Raw genomic sequence first — 19,484 nt, forward strand, 5'->3', positions numbered from 1 at the left:
TGTACTGTCTTACAATTACAATATGTGAAGCATTTGTATGTGATTTCTGTTACTTAAGGAGAAATCACATAGTTTGGGCATAGGCAGTGGGATGGGCAGATGTATATAGGCAGTGCTTGAATATACCCTGGCACCTCTAACAGTCATAAAGTTTTATAACTCATTGTTATTTTGAATTTTTATAATGGAAAATCTGCAGTTACACAACTGTTAGGCTGGAAAAGCTCATTTTGAAGTATCTGTGCTGCCTGTCCATCATCTTTCTTCATTGGTGACCAGTGGTAGCCATCAGGGAGTTGCACAGAGCAAATAAACAGTGGCATTTTCTTGTAGTGCTGTGACCAGTGAAGACATCACAGGACATAGGGTTTGTTTGTTTTCCTATAAAATTGTCTAGTTGCCTTTTGAACCAATGTAAATTCATGCATGGGTGTGATTAGAGAGCTGCCCTGCAGACACGGATGTTGTGTAAAGATCCGCTGCCCTTGTGTTGAGTTCGAATGGCTGGTTTGGTATAATGACCTCTGGTTCCTGTGTTGCCCAAAGTCTGGTCTTCTAACAACTTGTGTATATGTTGTATGAGGGCAATCCTTAATATTCCTTCTTAGTTATCTCTGTCTTTGTTTTTACAGAAAAGAATTTACATATTTAGTCAGACATTTTGTTCTTGCCTGCCTTTTTTTCCCCATTGCTAAGCCTGAACTGAAATGCTTTTGCAGATCCAACTTGGCTTTGGGTGGAAGCAAAACACAGAATGAAAAAAAAAAATCATGTCCCTGTATAATATTTATGGAATCACATGCATAACGTGCGAGGAGGTTCTCATTTTTCCCTATCCTTAAAGAGACACAAGAGAGTTGGAAAAGATACATTATAAAACAGCAGGAATAAACACAAGGTTAGGAAGGAAGTGATGCAGTAGAGAAAAGAAGAGAGAAAGGAGTAAGATAAATGTCTATGTGTCTGCATAAAGGAGAGAGCTGTTTAATTTCTGTGATAGCCATCATTGAATATATCAGAAGATGGTACAGCCAACCTCTGTTTTTTGGAGGGGGAAAAAAACCCAAGAATATTCAAGCCAGCCATAACCTTATATCCTCACAGGGTTCAGAGAATTGCTCACATCTGCTGTCTGTCAGTGGTTATGAAGTAAGCAGTTCTGACCATGGCTTACTCATTACTGCCAGGCTGGAGTTACGTGGTATGCAAGCCAACAGGCTCAAGGCAGTATAATTTTTATAGGCCAAATAGTGAAAAACTGAACAGGGAAATGTGGCATAAATGTGACACAAAGCAAATTTCATATTCTACTGAAAAAAAAAAATAAAATCTAGAGAAGTCCTGGTGCATGTCCACGACCTGGCTGTTTGGTAGATATAATATTTGTGTATCTTATAGAAAAAAATCCACTATTGAGATTTAAAAATAGTAGTAGTTAATTCAACATATTTTCTTACCTTAGATTTTTCTATTTCTGTTAAAGAAAAAAAAGGCAGCAATACTCATTAGCACATTGCTCTTTAACATGGCATTCTCCTTGACCCAGGACCATAGACATGGATTTCAAACAGGAAGAAAAAAGCAGGCGTCAGACCTAAAGTACTGAGAAGATAATGACAGAGCTAGAAATTAGGACAAAGATACCCATGCAGGAATAAATAAAAGCATGAGGCTCTGTGGTCAAAGAAGAGAACAGAGAATGGTAGTTGTACTTTGGGATATATTTGTATCCTGAGCACAATGGCCACATCTTTATTGTCTGGAGATACAAACAACAAAACAGTCTATGTTTGAAGTTCTAGATTAAAGAGTTCTTTTGTGTATTTAATAGCAATTTAATCTCTTTTGTATATTTAATTCTTTTCTCTCAGGCAGCATATTGCTAATTGCAGCTCTGCAACTACAGTTGAAAGCTTTCTCCAATAGATTTTGTGAAGATCTGTAAAGATGTAGCTTAGCTGTCAGCCAGTGGTGTCTCTTGGTGCAGTTTGAGCGAGCACAGATCACAGTCCACATCTCTGGATTGAAAAACTAGATAGAGAGAGAGGATCAAAAAGTAAGATGTAATGTGAGGAGTAGAGGAAGCTACTTAAGATGAGGTGTTTCTGCCATTTAACAAAGAGGATGAAAAGTTGGCTTGACTATGGCACACACATAAGCTCCTGAGATTCTTCAGTCTTCTCATCAGCAGTTTATCAAGAATCGTGGCTTGGAAGCTTATACTGCATGAATTCAAATAATAAATAAGGCACGTATTTAAATACTTGTGGTTGTTATTAGCAATAAAGGAGATATTTTTTTTCCTGGAATTTGGTTAGGATTTATCAAGCATAACTTCAGGCATGTGTTGTGTAGCTGTCTTCACCTAAACTGATCAACAGGAGTTCCCTTTATAGTCCAGTGGAGAGAAGTGGGCTCTTTTAGGGTAATATGAACTGAAGTTAGTCTCAGTTGTTTGTGTTGGCTACATCTCCATCCACTAACACAGATCACAAGGTAACAAGGTAGATGTCAAGGTCTGAGCTAGACACACTGAGCATACCTTTATGGAAGGCATGCCTTAGGGTAAATGCAGGAGTAGTATTTTGTGATTTTAATCTACTGATTTATTCTGCCCTTTCACTCTCTGGCAAAATACATAGCAACTGTCTAGGAATGCTTTTCTAGGAAACCTGGCGAGCTTCCCAAAGCCAGATCAGGTATAAATGACCAAGGGGGTGAGTGCACAGAGACAAATTCTGGCAAAATCTGAACCAAAATGGTGATGAAAATTTTGAAGATTACTGTGGGAGTCATATTGGCTGTCCACCTCTGAGGCCCCCAGCACAACAAGGATGCAGGCCTGTTGGAGTGAGTCCAGAGAAGGGCCACAAAGATGATCAGAGTATTGCAGCACCTCTCCTGTGAAGACAGACTGGGAGAGTTGGGGTTGTTCAGTTTGGGAAAGAGACTTGTTCAGTCTGGGGAAGAGAAGGCTCCAGGGAAGCCTTATAGCACTTTCCAGTACTTAAAGGGGGCATGTTAGAGGCAGAAGTAAGAGCTATCTGAGTATGATCACTTTTCTGATGAAAAGATAGTTAACCCCCCAGTTGTTCTATAGCATAATACAGTATCACAGGCAGAAATGGGAATAGAACACAAAAATCATTCTTTTTCCAACTCCATGAAATTAATAGGAATAATTCCGTTGCACTGTCAGTTGCATGCTGCATACTAATTTAGAGCTGTGCCTTATATCAGAGCTATCATATGTCAGTATAAAGTGTCCGTGTGAAATTTAGTTCTGTTATCCTTTCCTTTACTGATAAGCAAATATTCTCCAGTCTATAGCATTTGTATTAGCCTTTCCGGAGGGGAACAGAAGGAAAAGGGAGAGAGTAGTTTAAAATCCTGTGGCCTTACCCCTGCAAAATTGAAAAAATTGCACCTCACAAGACTTGGAATTTTATGTAGAAGAGTTCAATTTTATTTTCATGCCACTAAGCATGTATTTTAATTGTAAATGACTATAATAAGAAGGAAAACTTCGAAGCCCATCAAACTCAAAACAAGAACACAGCTGAAGTTTGCTTGAATGTGTTATATCCAGACACCCAGTGGCAGCTCTAATGTTTCTTTAGCTGGTAGATGTTGAAATAGAAAACTGTGATAAAGCTGCATGTGTGTGCACATGTGTGTACAGCACAATGGGGCTTTAAGGGATCTGCACCACACAACTGGCAGAATGGTGCAGGCTGTTCACAGTCATGTTTGCAAGACAGGGATCTTTAGTTGGTGTATTTTGCAAAATGGAACAAGTGGCTGCTATAATGTTATAATGTTCTGGTGGGTTAGACTCCACTATCCCAGTGTCAAGAGTCACTCACCTGTGTAGATACCCAGTAAGGGCTTGTTTTCCCTGTGCAATCTTAATTTAAGACCTCTCTCCTTCAAACACTTGGGCTTGTGGTTAAGTGTTCTGTAACTCTAGAGGCAGCCCTCTATTCAGTGCTTTTTGGTTTTGAGGTCTCATTGAAACTTCAGGAACTCCTATAATACAAATATTAAATAATAATGAACAATACTATTGAAATAGAAGGAAATAGTCACATGTTCAAATGAAAATGTGAGTTATCTTGGGAAGCTATTGTTCTTGTGTGTGAATTAGAACTATTACCACTATTATTTAATATCCTATTGTGATTACAGAGGTAGATGAAAAATCTCATTTTTGACTGAACTCTTTTCTTTTTGAGAAGGAAAACTGTGTAATTTTCTATCATGTGAATTCAAATATGGTAGGATTGTGAAAGTAGATAAATTGTAGCAGGTTTGAGTAATGAAGCTGGTATGAAAGCTGCTGGGTTTGAGGGAATGACATTTTGGTTCTAATGTGACTTTACTAGTTCTTTTCTCTACACCCCTTCATCATGGGGTAAGGAGAGGAAAATACATATTTCAATCATGGAGATTTGATGGTTCTGACTGGAAACAAAAATGTTGTTAAATGAAAAAATCTTTTTATCAATGTATACTGACTTTATGGTCATTCTTTCTGTAGACAGTTGATGTTTCACTTTGAGTTGTCTGGCAGAGAAACATGATTGTTCTGGTCTCAGTAAATACAGTGAAATGCAGCCACTCTTATATTAATCCATATTAAGCTGCATTTGTCTGTATTCTGTTATGAAGCAGTATAGTATTGCTTCTGCCTTTTTTTTTTTCCTTCATTTTCCTTTATGTACTTTAGGACTCATCTTCTGTCTTCTATTACTTTCACGGAGTTCCAAGACTGTCATGAACAAGTAAATCTAAAATCTCTGGATAATTATGGCAGGTATACTATTGAAAATAGTAGGTATTTTCAATTATTTGAGTAGGTATTGATTTCATTGGGTTATGTTGGATATCTCTGTGTGTCAATTGAATATTTCATTTTTTTCTTATCATTAATGTTTCAACCATTACAAAAATTGTCCTTGGTGGCTGAAACGACTTTGTGCTATCTTGTATCTTGTGATAGATTTGCCTGGTTGAAGTTGGTATATAATACCACTTTGGGATATCAGAAAATTGTATCGTTTTCCTTTCCAAAATCTTTATCTCTTGCAATGCAACTGGCCTAATACATCTTTAATTCAGTTTTCACCTCTCTACTGTCTTCCCACATGAATTTGCCAATACATTTAAGCTACGTCAAAACAGGACATGTTTTCAACAGCCGTTTTAAAGTGTTATTTGCTTGTACTGCTGTAGCAACTGGATATCTGAGTCATAGGTAGCAGCTCCACTCTGCACTCTGCTGGGTTTGCACAGGAAAAAAAGAAGGTGGCAGTCTGTAGAGCAGGTTTCTCCTGTCCTCATTCAGACATAACTTCTTATTCAAAGCAGACCTATCAATTGTTCTTCTGTGGAAGAAAGGCAGACAGTACTTTTCATAGGATCGTGGAATAGTTTGAGTTGGAAGAGACCTTAAAGATTGTCAACCCCCTGCCAAGGGCAGAGACACCTTCCGCTAGAAGGTATTTTGCTGATTTCCAGAGTGAGACTGGTAGACATTTAATGGTAATTAGGTCCTTTATGTGAATTGCACCATGACTTGAAATTCACTTAATCAAGCTTAATAGAGCAAAGTGCGTGGGGATGTTTGTACAAGCACAGACATTCATAATTAAGTCCAAAATGGCAAATTTAAGAAATGTATTATTGGAACTTATTCTGCACTAAGGTTATCTTAATTCAAATCTCAAGAACAGTTTCATTTCTTGAACAAATGTGATGTACATCTGCTGAGTTTCAGACTTAAAAGATATTATTTGGATCTGTTTATACTGTCCAGGTAGTTTTCCTTTTTAGCTCAACATGGCTTGCTTTATAAATTTCATCTCCTAAAATTAATTTTTACCAGTGTTTCTCATCAGATCATAAATGAAGAATTTAATAACCAGACCTGAAGCATATGAACAGAAGTATGCCACCTCTTCTTTAACCCTTATTCTTATGTGTTATTCTTGCAAATTGATAGAGCAGAGATTAATGAATGCAATAAATACTGTTCCAACCCAAGGGAACAGTTGAGTTAAAGTATAGTCTGCAAAATGTAGAACATACGATACACTGAATGTAGAAAATACCATACACTGAAATCAGGTTTCATACTGTGCAAGATGTTGGAAGTCCTTACATTACACATGGAAAAGTTTAGTTGCAGGCATTATTTTGTATAAAACACTACCTTTTCTTGTTCTCTGACTATGCATCATCAATCTTGAATTAAAAAAAAGGGGGGAAAATAAATCAGTAAGGACTTAGATATGCTTGTGTAAAAGTGTAATGAGCACTCCTTGTCAAAACACCACTCAAACTGTGAAGTTACTACAGTTTCGTGCTTTCAGTGCTATATGCAGAAATCCTGTAAAATACGCTCTACGCTAAATACTTGCTCCTCAAACTACAGCCTACTTGAGTTTGACTTCATTTTCATGTAGTCTTTACAACTATCAGGTATGCCAGAAGGTGCTATGCTTATTTAATGCAGAGATTTGTGCTGATTCCATCTACTGGTGGAGTTTACCCAGAGCCCCCAACAGGAAGATTTGCTATATTCCAGGTGCTTTTCCTTCTTGATTTCCTTACCCTCCTCCTTCCAGCCTGTACACACGCTGTGCATGCTTTTCAGATCAAGTAAGTGAGAGGCTGGGTGACAGATTAGACTGAAAGCATTTGTTTCTGCTTCTATGCTGGAAATGCTGAGACAAAAATATACCGTATGTAAAGTGAGTTAGTGCATTTATCTGACATAAGTTAATTTTAGAGATGATGCTTCACTAGCTGAATCATCCCTGAAATTAGGCTACTACTCAAAATAAATTTTGCATTTTATAGGAGACTAAAAGAAAGTAATAACACAGATATACTGTAGAGGACATAAAGATTCCTTGAAAATACATGACAAATCTGTATTTTAATAACTGAACATACCAAATAGGGTTTTTAACTGGGTCTAAATACTATTTTGGTTTTATGTTAGCATGCTTGAAGATTAGGATTTTTCTGTTTGAATATAGGTTTCCAACATACCTGCTGGAAGGCAGCTCTGTGGAGAAGGACATGGGGACCCAGTGGACAACAAGCTGTCCATGAGCCAGCAGTGTGCCTTTGTGGCCAAGGCCAATGGTATTCTGGTGTGCATTAGGAAGAGCATTGTCAGCAGGTCGAGGGAGGTGATCCTGCATCCTAATGAGGCTGCACTTGGAGTGCTGTGTCCAGTTCTGGGCTCCTCAGTACAAGAGACACGGAACTCCTGGAGTGGGTCCACTGGAGGGCTACAAAGATCCTCTTATGAGAATAGGCTGGGAGATTTGAGCCTGTTCAGTCTCGAGAAGAGATGACTGAGAGGCAACCTCATCAATGTCTCTAAGTGTCTGAAGGGAAAGTGTCAAGAGGATCAAGCCAGGCTCTTCCCAGTGGTGCCAAGCAATAGGACAAGAGGGAACAAGCAGAAAGTGATGCACAGGAAGTTCCACCTGCATATGAGGAAGAACTTCTTTACTATGTGGGTGACCGAGCACTGGAACAGATTGCCCAGAGAGGTTGTGGAGTCTCCCTTGCTGGAGATGTTCCAGAACTGTCTGAAGACAATTCTGTGCCCTGTGCTCTAGGATGGCCTGATTGAGCAGGGAGGTTGGACCATACGATCCACTGTGATCCCTTCCAACCTGACTCATTCTGTGATTCTGTCTAGGAACCTGTGTTAGCAACTATTTGCTCTTACAATCAAGCATTCCAGAGTCTGACTTCTGAGCCCCCAAGATTTAGGATTTTAGCATTTATTTGCTTACTTATATATTCTTTCGTAATTATTTCAGTTTTATCTGACATCTGATAATTTATCAAGCTATTGCTTTAAGAAGATATTGCTTTCCAAATTTGTTTTCATATGTGCTCTCCATCAATATTGTACTTAGATGTTTGCATTGGGAAATTAAAAGCAGGTTGCTGCTTCGAAAAAGATGAAAAGTAATAATCTTTTTTATGTTAATGGTACTGTAAGATTTTCTTGTATAGCATAAACCTCACATCTGGCACCTACAGTTTCACATGCTTAGAAGCTCTTTCATCATAAAATGTTCAAGTTTTGTTTGGATCATGGCAGTTCTCTTACAGTCAGTAAAATCCTGTTGGTTTGCAGACCAGGATTTTCAAGAAATTTTGTATGTTCAGCTTTAATGACCTTAAATATATGAATAAAAATTTAGACCACAATGAGGTCCTGTTTCTCATGTCTTATGGAGTAATTGCAGAGAAAGGAGAAGATTAGTACGTATTATATCAGCTTTCCCTTGAGTAGAAAACCAAAGGTTCATTCTGATAACTTGTGTGGTATTAAGTAGATTATGCTTTGTAAGCATTAAGGTTTTATACCTAATTCCTGAAACCACAAGTAATCTTAAAAGATGTCTAATAATAATTTGAATCGAAAATGCATTTATTGGCACAGGTAAAAGGCAAAAGGTCATGCTGATGTAGTACATAGTGTTCCTTCTTGGTTGTCCTGCATTGCTGCTGAAAAAAGAAGACTTCTTCTGCTCAATAAACTCTCAGTATATGGAAAAAAACCAAGAGCATCCTTCAGTTATTAGGTCCCATAGTATTGCATATTTAATGGTTGGCAAGAGAAATGTGTGACATTTGGTAATACAGCATTAAGTATTTTGAATCATCTGTGTGAGCATGACAAACATATGGGTTTGTATTCCACATTGTGTTGTGGGTCACCTCTTTCTCTTTATGAATGCTCTAGCTGTTAAAAGAGACACTAATTACATGTGCAGTTAAGATAAATGCTGACATTTTTCCTTGCTAGATTCCCTGAAGAATGCATGCAGGAAGACAACAACTCAAACTTTAGAGGTGTTTTTATTTTATGGTCTTTTTTCTCCTTTTTTAGGGAGTTGGAGACACGAGGTAGACCCAAATCCCAGTCTGTTGTATAAATCTTGTGCAGTGCAGACTGGCAATTGTAGGAATTAATAACTACATTTACTAGTACTTTTTTTTTTCCTTGTGGCTCACCATCTCTGACAGAGTATTTATATTCCCCAGAACTAACATTCTTTGCTTACTTGGACTTTCAGTCTACCAAGCCACAGCTGTTCTTACTGTGCTTTCACCAGTGCTGTGATATACTGAGTAGGAAAGGGATTTTGATCTCAGCTGCACCATTGTAAAATATAGTTTTATATGTGACGTGTTTCCATTGACATCAGTTGAATTTCTGTGGATTTTCATGGCTATAAGCGAGATTAGTTTTTTCAAAGCCCTACAACATCTCTTACTTAAATCCTTACCTGTTGTAGCAATTCTTTCTGGCAAAAGCTGCAGGTAATCTCATATTTAGATTTCAGTTAAAAGTTCCTTTTTGCACAGGCCCATGATTTTCTTCACAACTCTCCTTTTTAGGCTGAAGCTGTAAATCCCTGCTCTCAGACACTTGCAGCTAAAGCAAATAAGGGATTTGAGAACCTAGCAGGACCAATGTGTTTATCCAGCACTGGATAAAGCTTCTACACTCCTTCTGCCACTGCTCCCATCTTCCTCCATTGCTGCTTAATTTTGGAGTCCCATAAGCTCTTTTTCCACCTGCTGTTTTGACTAGACAGTTCTGCATGGATGGCAATCCTGGCATCAATAGCATGGTGCCTTGCTTGGGCACAGGCTAAAAGTAGTGTAGCATTCCTCAAGGATCAAAAATTAAGAGGCAGCCTCAGCTCGTACCACTGTAGTTCCAGCTGGGTAAGGCTTTTCACAAAACATACTTTCTAGGGAGATAGCTTGGCACTAGCTGCTCCTGGCTTTTTATATCTTAGCTTAGCATTTGTCATGCTTGCCTAAGTGGAACCCATGGGAGTAATTTCCTTCTTCCTGAGGAAATTCAAATCTGTCTCAACCTCACCAAAGCATCTCCTAAGTACCCAAGAACTCTTCCATCTCTGGACACCCCTCTTTTTTTGGAACTCTTCAACATGCAAAAACAACAAAACAAGTCATCAGTAAGATGTTGTAGTTGTGTAGTTAGAGGACTGGATCAAGTCAGAAGTTTGAGATGTAATTGTTACTACTAGAACTCAAGATTTTTTCCTTTATTATTTTGTGTGATATGTGGAGTTATCCTGGAAGGCTTCCTCATCTAGATGAATGCACTAACCGCAAAGCTACTTTGTAGAGGTAGAGTAGCACTGCTATTTATAAAAAAAAAAAAGTTGGGGTTTTTTTTGCTGGGCATTATTCTTTTCTACAATTAAAATCTCACTGTAAGATTCTGCATTTATGAGAAATTTTGAATTGCGATAGTTTCTTCCTTATGAACAGATCAGGCCGATGTGCAATATTGCTTATGCAAAGCCAACCTGATCAGTGAAATAAAGTTGCCACTTATCTAGCAACCCAAGAGTCCCACAATTTTTATGAACAGGTCATGTAATGAATTTGTGATGCAGATCTTTGGCTCATTTTCTGCCTGGTTGGAGGTCTCATATACTCAAAGTGAGTTTGGGAAAATAAGATTAGAAATATGGTGACCATAAATTTCAGATTGCGTTATGAGATAGGCATTTGTTCTTACTGCACGGGGAGCACAGGCACTTGCTGCAAAGTTCCAGATTCAATTCTGAAGATCAGGAGCGTACAAGTTTGTCAAATCCTTGATTAAGTCTGCATATTTTGAATGAAATGAGTTTACTCTGAGAGTTGGGCCAGGAAAGGAAAGGAAATGTGTAATTACATTCAGTAGTTTGTTTCCACTGTGAAATGTTTTATTTTGGGGGTAAGCATTTTGTTGTAACTGTGAAAAAGTTATAGGACATTCAAAATGTTTTGTGATTTGATTGTTTCCCATTTCCTTGGAAGAAAAATATAACAAAATTTGTTTACAGAGTTTAAACAAATTTCGTTTGTTAATATAGTATTCAGGTAGTGTACAAACTGTCATAAAAATGGGGAATCCTGGGTACAAAACACCTACATCAACTTTCTACCCTGATGCCTGATCATTATTGTTGTCAAGCATGTACAGTTTGTGTAACAGGGTGTTACACATGTTCTTAAAGTACATGTGTATATACTTAACAGGTGGTAGAAAAACAATTTGAAAAACTAAACCTCTTCCAAACTGAAATTGTTAGTTCCTAAGAAAAGGGGACTTGATATTTTTCTGACAGGAATAAACAGGAAGTTTTCCTCCATTTTAGGAGGAAAACTTTAATGAGTTAAATTTTTGTAACACTTCAAAGATATTGAAGTACTGTATCATCAACAAGAGTTGCAGCTGGACTTTAAAGTTTGTCGCTGTAATTTGTCTCTTACTGTAGGTACGTAGAGATATCTCTGATTGTGCACCTTTCTGTTATGCAGTAAACTTTTAGTCCTGGTTTTGTTTATCAGGCTTTGTATCAGTATTTCTTGAAATACCAATATGAATACGTTTTCCAAGTGTTCTTAGTATATATTTTATAGTAATATCCATCATACAAACAGGGGGTAGAAAACAACATTTCTTCACTGAATATATGACAAAAAGTAATAACATAGAAGATAGTAAGAGTCATATTTTAGCATATATCAGCCTGCCATATCTTGATTTCAGTGGGATTGATGAAAATAGAAGTTGTAATCGAGTCTGTTCAGTTATCTGATTTCCTTAAAAGTTGTATTAGCTTTCTCTTTCATTAAAAATGGAGAAAAAATTCACTACATAAAAAATTGTCCCTTTGTTTGAAGGTTCAAGCACAAGTGCGACATGCAAAACTCAACTTTGACAAACTGAAGACTGATGTCTGTCAAAAAGTGGATCTTTTGGGAGCGAGCAGATGCAACCTCCTTTCTCATGTGTTAACAACATATCAGGTATCCAAGGAAAATTATGACCTCCAAAAGAAAGATCCTGTTAATATGTTTTTTTTTTAAGAAGTTACCATGGCAATATTCAACTGTAAGAATATGTAACTATTATTGGAGGGAAAATGTGAAATTTGCACCAAAACAGATTTGTATTAAAGTTAACATTGCATTGAAATTTTATCCTGCCTTGCAGACAACACTGCTTCATTTTTGGGAAAAAACTTCACACACGATGGCAGCCATCCATGAAAGTTTCAAAGGTTATCAGCCGTATGAATTCACTATGTTAAAGGTAAGGAATATAAGATATGTTTTCCCCATGACAACAAATAAGATCATACAAGGATGTAGAAAGCACACATTGATATTGTGTCCATATATTGTCTGACAATTTATCCCTGTCTTATCTTTTCATTTAATTACAGTTTTTCTGTTTAATGTCCCTTTGATTAGTAGGTTCGAAAACTACATGTACAGTGCAGTGACTAAGGAATATTTCAAAGGGAGACATTATTAAGGTCTGCACTTAATTATGTGTTTTAAATGCTAAGTGGGATTGTGTTTGATTTTTCCTAAGGAAAAGCAAAATCCAGCAGAATTAGGGGTTTATGTTGCTCTCCAAAATCCCACAAATGAATTAATACTATTTTGCCTTTGCATCTGTTTTTAAAAACTCACACTCTCTAAGAACATATTATTGAACTGAATATGAGTAAGTGGATGCTCAAGGTTCCCATAGTTTACTCACTTTTGAACCCTTTACTGGGAAATACTGTTTTGCTTGACAAGTGGTATTTGCTGATCCTTTGTAATCTTTGAATATGGCATATGTGCAATATCTGATGGAAGTCTGAGATCAGAGTTTTGTGAAGGATCTAATAATAATCACTAAGCATTGTGTATTTTCCTGGTCAGGCCTGTCCCTGCATATGAAGTTGCTTTGCGTGTTGCAATTCGAGGTTCACTAGAGGAATGGAAAAACAGTGGAAAACTCTGTGAACCTTCCTCGTAGATGTATTTGTCCTGTAGTTATTTTGGGCAATAAAATAACTATGTGATTGGCCAATACTATTTGCATGGGAGAAGAATAACATATGTCTGACAGAGGTCTGATGGAAGGGTTACCTTTGGGAAGAGTGAGGAATGAACAGCATGTGGCAAAGACACTCTTTGCTTGGAGAGACAATGCACTTTGAAAGTGATTACAAGTCATAGCCTCAATCCCTGAAATGCATGTGCATATGACATGTACAAGTAGAAGTTGGGCTGTGTTCTGCTATATAGCCTGTGGCTACCTCAGAGCTCTTGGAAAAGAATCACCTGAAGGTTTATGGTGTAATTCACCCCAGAATACCAAACTTGTCTGTACATGACTGCTGTGTTTAAAGATGTTTTCTAGAATGTGTGTTGGGAGGGAGCACTTTCTGAACTTTGAAGTGCATAAAGAGCTTGTGGAGACTGTTACTTCTGCAGCTTGAAACACCACAGCAAACCAGCCAACCAAATTTCAAGCTCAATCTTTCCTGCTTGAGGACAAAAATAAAAGGAGATTTTGTGTTATCCAGCCTCTGAAGAATCCTGTCTTGCAGGAAAAGTCCTCATTTGCTATCAAGTTAACATAACTTTAAGATTCTTTCTTGCATAGTCCACATCACAGAAGATGGGGTTTAGCCAGAGTTTATGTCCAGATTTCAACAGGAGACAGTTGGGCACAGCTATCTTGACATTGCTAGTAATTACCTTTAGACTCACCCATTAAACGCCAAACCAGAGAAGAAAGTACCCTTTACTTCCCCACTGTTGCTTCCCATTGCAGCCTGGGTTTAGCATGGCCAGAGTCCTGCTCAGGAGCCTGGGCACTGGGCTGTTCTCATAACTTCCCCATGTTAAAAGGTTTCTGAGGAATTTTCTATGTCTGCTTTGATACAAAGCTATTTCTGTCTAATTCGTGTAGGTAGCCTATGTTGTTGCTGGGTATTTATTCTTTTTTCTCTTTTATATCTAAAAATATTATTTGAACAGGACATAAGATGTTTCAAGATGTATAGTAACATTTGCATACCTTGGAGAGAAACTTGTACAGAAAGTGCACCCGTTCTGGAGTGCAAAGTACCCTTGTGACGGAGGATGAGAGACATGTGGGGATGCTTGTTATCTTTTGAATTTCCTCCTGTGAAACATTTCAGTATAATCTAAATTTGAAATTAGGTTGGGAATCTATGATGAAAAAATATATTGAGTCCACATGTAACAAGCACTCCCTTGAAGCAAAAAGTATCTGCAAAAATGGTTGTGAATATTGTAGTGTGTTTAGGATGCAGCCTAACTTTGTTATGAGAATCTTAATCATTTTTGTTGCTGGCCTCCTGCACTGAAAGATGTGATTTCCTGTTTTTGCAGTGATATGTATGTGATAAATGATGCTAATCAGGAGGTAGTTTTATACTACAAAATTTCATGTAAGTCTGTGCTTTCAGAAAACAAATATTTGGGATTAAGACTATATTACTGGCTTTCAGTATCAGTTCTTTATTTCTTTCAGTCTCTAGAATGTGGGATTGTCTTCTGTACTGGAGTCTTCCCCATGATCTCTTTATCCCAACTGTTAGTTTCTGTTTGTGTACATTAAATGATTGCTAAGGAGATTAAATCAAAATTTGGTGGTTGCATCAGGTGAGATTGTGTAGCCTAAGAGAACAGATGTCTGCTGCTACTTCAGGTGCATTACTAGGGTAAGTCATCTCACCTCTACTTGTCACTTCTGAAGGTGTGGGACTCCCATGAGTCCCATCTCTCCTCTGCTAACCTGGGTGTGGGATAACAATAGATGATTATGGTTAGGGAACTGACCCCTACTAGTCATATCATATGTTCATGCCAGAGTAACTATATATTAAGAAGGAGCTGCAAGCTAATTCTGCATTGAGATTAATTTTTAATGAAGTATAATAAATGATTATGGCTGATCTAGGGTAGTATAGTTTCTGATGGAGAAACTTTCAGTCTAAAAATGTACCCAATGAAGTTGCCATGTCTGTTGCCGACTTTACGCATTAAAATATACAATCAGAATATATAATTGCTTAAAATACAGTCACTGTGCCCATTTCTACATTTAATTGGGATTTACCTGTGGTACTTGTTCTTGCACGAACTGCTACATTTATCCCTTTTAGAATATTTTTCCCTGTCTTATATCGTAAAAGGGATCCTTCTTAAAAGAAAATTCTGAATTCAATGCTTGCAAATAAATTTTTGTCTTTTATGATTCCATAAAGGACTAAATTTTGCTCATACAAGTGATCCTTCTGAATTAAACTAAGCATATATGCATGTAGGATTAGCATTTTACTTTAAAACAAGAAATTAAGGAAACTGTTAATATTTGACTTAGATGTAGACTGTCTTACTGAAAAATTAAGAGGTGCTATGTACTGGAAAATTGCTATTTGTATTTTGTAGTATAAATATATGTTCATGTACCAGGTTTACCTCAGGAAAGAGACTGGAATGCCTCTTGGGATTGTTTCTGGAAAGAAAACATTGTCTTTAGAGATGTTTGCCAAACTCCCTTAATGAAAAGCAGCCCATTTGTTTTCTTTGCTTCAGGGTATATGCTGAGAGTAGTATAATTGTGCTATTGCAGCTGTATTTCCCAACTGTGAGTTTTATGCTTGATGAAAGATGATTATTAATGTGCTAACTACTCCATGTGTAGTGATGTAAAAGTATCTGTTACTGTATCCATTGCTGTAATATTACAGATGATGGGCTGCTGTTTGGTAAAGCCTTCAAGGTATTGTTGTCTCAAAATTAACTTAGATGAATTCAAGTTTATTTCAGGGGCTACTTTTCATGAATAATACCTCTTTCTAATTTCTGTTACCATTTATTTGCCTTGGTTACTTAATAAATATTTAGCTGGACTTTTTACATTTCAATGCTATAATACCTGAAGAGATCATACAAGGCTAGAAATAATAATAGGCCTGGTAAAGGAGTCAAAAGATGTAAATCTCAGTGCATCCATTTATTTCTGTTTAAAGTGGATTGCCTCTGCCTGTGCTCCTTACATGGTTTGGAACACTCTGTCCAAACAGATGCTACAACACTGGTGCCTTCTGCTGACCTCTGCTGTAGTCTGGTGTCCTTTTTTGTTTCTGTTCATCACACCATGACTTTATTCACGATTGGTTATGATTTTGTATCTCTAAGGGTTTTGGGAAGGTTTGTTATTTTTTTCTCTGATGAATGTCCATGAAGAAATTCCGAGACTACCTGCTTTTCCACTTCCCTTTCAACTCTCCCCACAAAAGAAATATATCTGAGTTTGTGTCGCCTCAGTGATGTTGCACTTCTTCATAAATGTTATGATGTCTTGGGGTGCATCCCTGGCTCCTGTAACTGCCCTTAGCTGTGTTGCTTTGATTTTTTTCTCAGTCAGGAGGTGCATTAGTTGTCCAAGGCACTTGGGGAGAACTGTGGGCAAGCTGAGTGTGTTGTCAACACTGGTGATTTAACTGCAGAGGGCAGGTTTTGTGTGCAGTCCAGATGATCTTGGCTTGACTTGAAAGCAGCAGATGCAGGTGAAGGAATTTAGTCAGTCAGCCTCGGAATGGAACCTGAGCTGGAACCAGAATTAACTCTACAGGGGACGAATTGCTTGTCAGCTTGGATATTTAGTCTGAGTACTGTGAGCAAGCAAAATATCACTGGATGACTTTTGGTGTTGGAGACAGAAAAGTTAGGCAGAGTGAATGACTGTGAACCTGCTCTGCTAGTGTGTATTGTCTTACTCTTATTTTTATAGTAAAAGAGAAATTATGGAAGCTAGGAAGATAACTTTCTAAACATGCAAGGATCCTACTTTAAGCCACATACTGGCATAGCTCACAACAAAATCCATGTTAATTCATGTGAGCAGCCATAAGAGTGAAGCTACACATCTGTCTGCTCTGAGCAACAAAGTCAGGGATATGTCCTACTGAAATGTGATTGCTTTTGTTTGAACTCAGTCTGTGTCTTTACAACCCTGTGTAATCACTGCACTTTCTATATTATGGGGCTTCTTCCCTTCTTCTAATGTAACCTGAAACAATTAAGAGAATATCATAGTTTGATTTTTATGCCTCCTGAGAGTAGTGATTAAATTTTTGTGGATTCATGTTTAGAAAATGGTTGACAGTGTCCTTTTAACACTCAGTTTTATTTCATACACATTCTCTATCTTTTTAAAATCTTTTTTAAAATGTACCTTGGTTTGTAGTGCACATCAAGATGTGGAGTAGAGAGAGGCAGGGGAGAGGAAAATAATTTCATTATTTGCTGTCTGACTTTGAGGGAATAGTGTTGGAAGCAAATTCTTATATTGAATTATTGCATCAAAATACAGCTGCTGATTTTTAACAATCTTATCATAATCTCCAATGACACTGAAGCTGTATTTCAGAGCTGTGTTTATTTTTCTAATACAGGAAATAGTAACTGCCATTATTATCATGCTGTTTCCTTCCCAAGGTACTTCTGAGCTCCATGTCTATGTGCTGTGTCCATGGCTTGATCACAGTCCTTTAAATATGGATTTCCTGAAACACTAATAAAGAAAGCATCATAAAGATGCTTCCTTAAAGAAAGATGCTGATTTCCCTGTATTTTTCTTGGTGAAGATGTAGAATATTCTACTTCTGATAATTTTCTTTGACTTGTATAATTAGGCAGTGGTTGAAGTAGTTCTGTTCGTTGTTCAAAGCCATTACAACCTTCCTGGGGCAGGCTCTGTGGTGCTGTACTGGATGGCAGGCAGAGCACCCCAGCTGTTACCTCCTGATTATAGTGGACTGTATGTCCTACTGTGAATGTGTCCAAGATGGTTCAAGTGCCCAAAGCAGTACAGTCCCCATAATGCAGAGGTGCTGTCTTTCTCTACACTGCACTTTTGTGCAAGGAGTGTATATTTGTATGTTTTTGAACTCTAATCCAGGTCTTCTTGGAGTCAGTGGAATAATGCCCATCAATTTTAATAGTACAAGAAATGCACTCGAATCAATACCCAGTACAAATGCAGATTCATTCATAGGTGGTCTAGCTGAGCTGTCTAATGTCCTTATTCAGAATCCAAGAAGTAGGCTTACATGTGATTCTGGTTAACACTGCCACAGTGTCAAAAAAAAAAGTGGCAACTCACAGAATAAGGTAAACTTTTTTAATGTCTCTCTTTATTATTGCTGCTTTCTGGTCCCTCATCTTTTGACTATGATGTCTGCATGCTAAGGTTGCTTATGACAAATTAATCAGCAGTTCTAGGTAGAATTAGCTTACTGAAAGGGGGGGGGGAAAGCAACTTCAGTGCAGGATAGATCCATAAGTTTGGTTTCTAAAACACTGAAGTGTAGATTTCCTCATACAGACAAGTACTGACCCAAGCAGAAACTGGAATGCCCCTTCTGGGGACTCCTCTGTCCTGGTTAACAGGACAGTGCACACAAGACCTGTAACATATCTGGGAATACTTTTATTGTGACAGATGACCTGGGCACTCTAACTGTTATTCAACAGATTAAGCCAAAAAGTCACTTCTTTGTTTTACCCTTAGCTTTTTGGGGGGCAGAAGGAAAAGTTGGGGTGATATGCACTACTGTGACTATCAGCGTGACAAAAATAAATTTAATTACAAATGATTGGGACTATTCACATGAAACATGGTTTTATTTTTCAGAAACTGAGTTGGGCTTTGGAAAGAGGAAAATTTTTTCACCTTTAGAGCAAAACCATTTGATAGAGACAAATATTCACTTGCTGACATCTGCTATTACTTAATTACTGTGTTCATTTTTTCAAATTTTCATACAGAATTCCTAATTAGTGCATAACAGGGGCGACTGGTAGTGTATTTATCACTTGAAGAGTCAGTCTATAACACTTTATGTGTTGGCCTGTTCACTTGTTCTAATTTTGGTTATAAAAATGGTGACCGTGAAACTGCACATCATTGTCTTGTAGCACAGTTTTTCAGATTGCAAAAGGACAGTAGGGTTTCATAATACCGCACCTGGCTTCTATCAGACTAATCTTCCAAGCTTTTAACCCTTGTTTTCAGGTTCAGGATACAAGTAGTATATTCTCACTACACTGTAATTGCCAAGTTTGTGTGAATAGTTGTGGAGGAAAAAAAGAGAATAAATAAGAAAAGAAGCAGTATATGATGAACAAACAGATGTAAAGAACTATTTTTTCTCATATTTAAAAACAAACAAACAAACCAACCAAAAAAAAACCCAAAAAAACAAAACACAAGAACAAGGAGGAAAAAAAGAGGCCAAACCCCAAACCAGCAAATAAACATGCTGTCGGTGCCTGCTTTGCACATAGAATAGATGGTTTTACTTAGAAATCTTTCAAATATTTACTGAGAAATATTGGACACAGAACATGAATTTAGAAGTGGCTGAGTGTCACCTTCTTATACCAAGTGTGTTCACAGACTTGACTGAATATCTTCTACATTTTTAATTTTCTTCATTGACTCAGATATAGCTCAAAACCATTCTTGCTAATTCCTGTTGGTTTTATAATCTGATTTAGCCTTAAATGACACCCTTTTGCTTCCC

General features: G+C 37.5%; 1 protein-coding gene across 5 annotated transcripts in view; it reads left to right on the forward strand.

Annotated features, from left to right (window-relative positions):
- The window catches only part of ICA1 (islet cell autoantigen 1), a 71,020-nt gene that overhangs the window by 33,896 nt on the left and 17,640 nt on the right, over nucleotides 1-19,484 (forward strand). For all 5 annotated transcript variants that reach the window (XM_032702945.1, XM_032702955.1, XM_032702959.1 and 2 more), the window contains 2 exons: nucleotides 11,758-11,883; nucleotides 12,071-12,169. In XM_032702945.1, the coding sequence (XP_032558836.1) occupies nucleotides 11,758-11,883; nucleotides 12,071-12,169 (225 nt within the window). The remainder of the gene's footprint in view (nucleotides 1-11,757; nucleotides 11,884-12,070; nucleotides 12,170-19,484) is intronic.

Source organism: Chiroxiphia lanceolata, chromosome 1, assembly GCF_009829145.1.
Source record: "Chiroxiphia lanceolata isolate bChiLan1 chromosome 1, bChiLan1.pri, whole genome shotgun sequence".
In the NCBI taxonomy this organism is placed as follows: domain Eukaryota; kingdom Metazoa; phylum Chordata; class Aves; order Passeriformes; family Pipridae; genus Chiroxiphia; species Chiroxiphia lanceolata.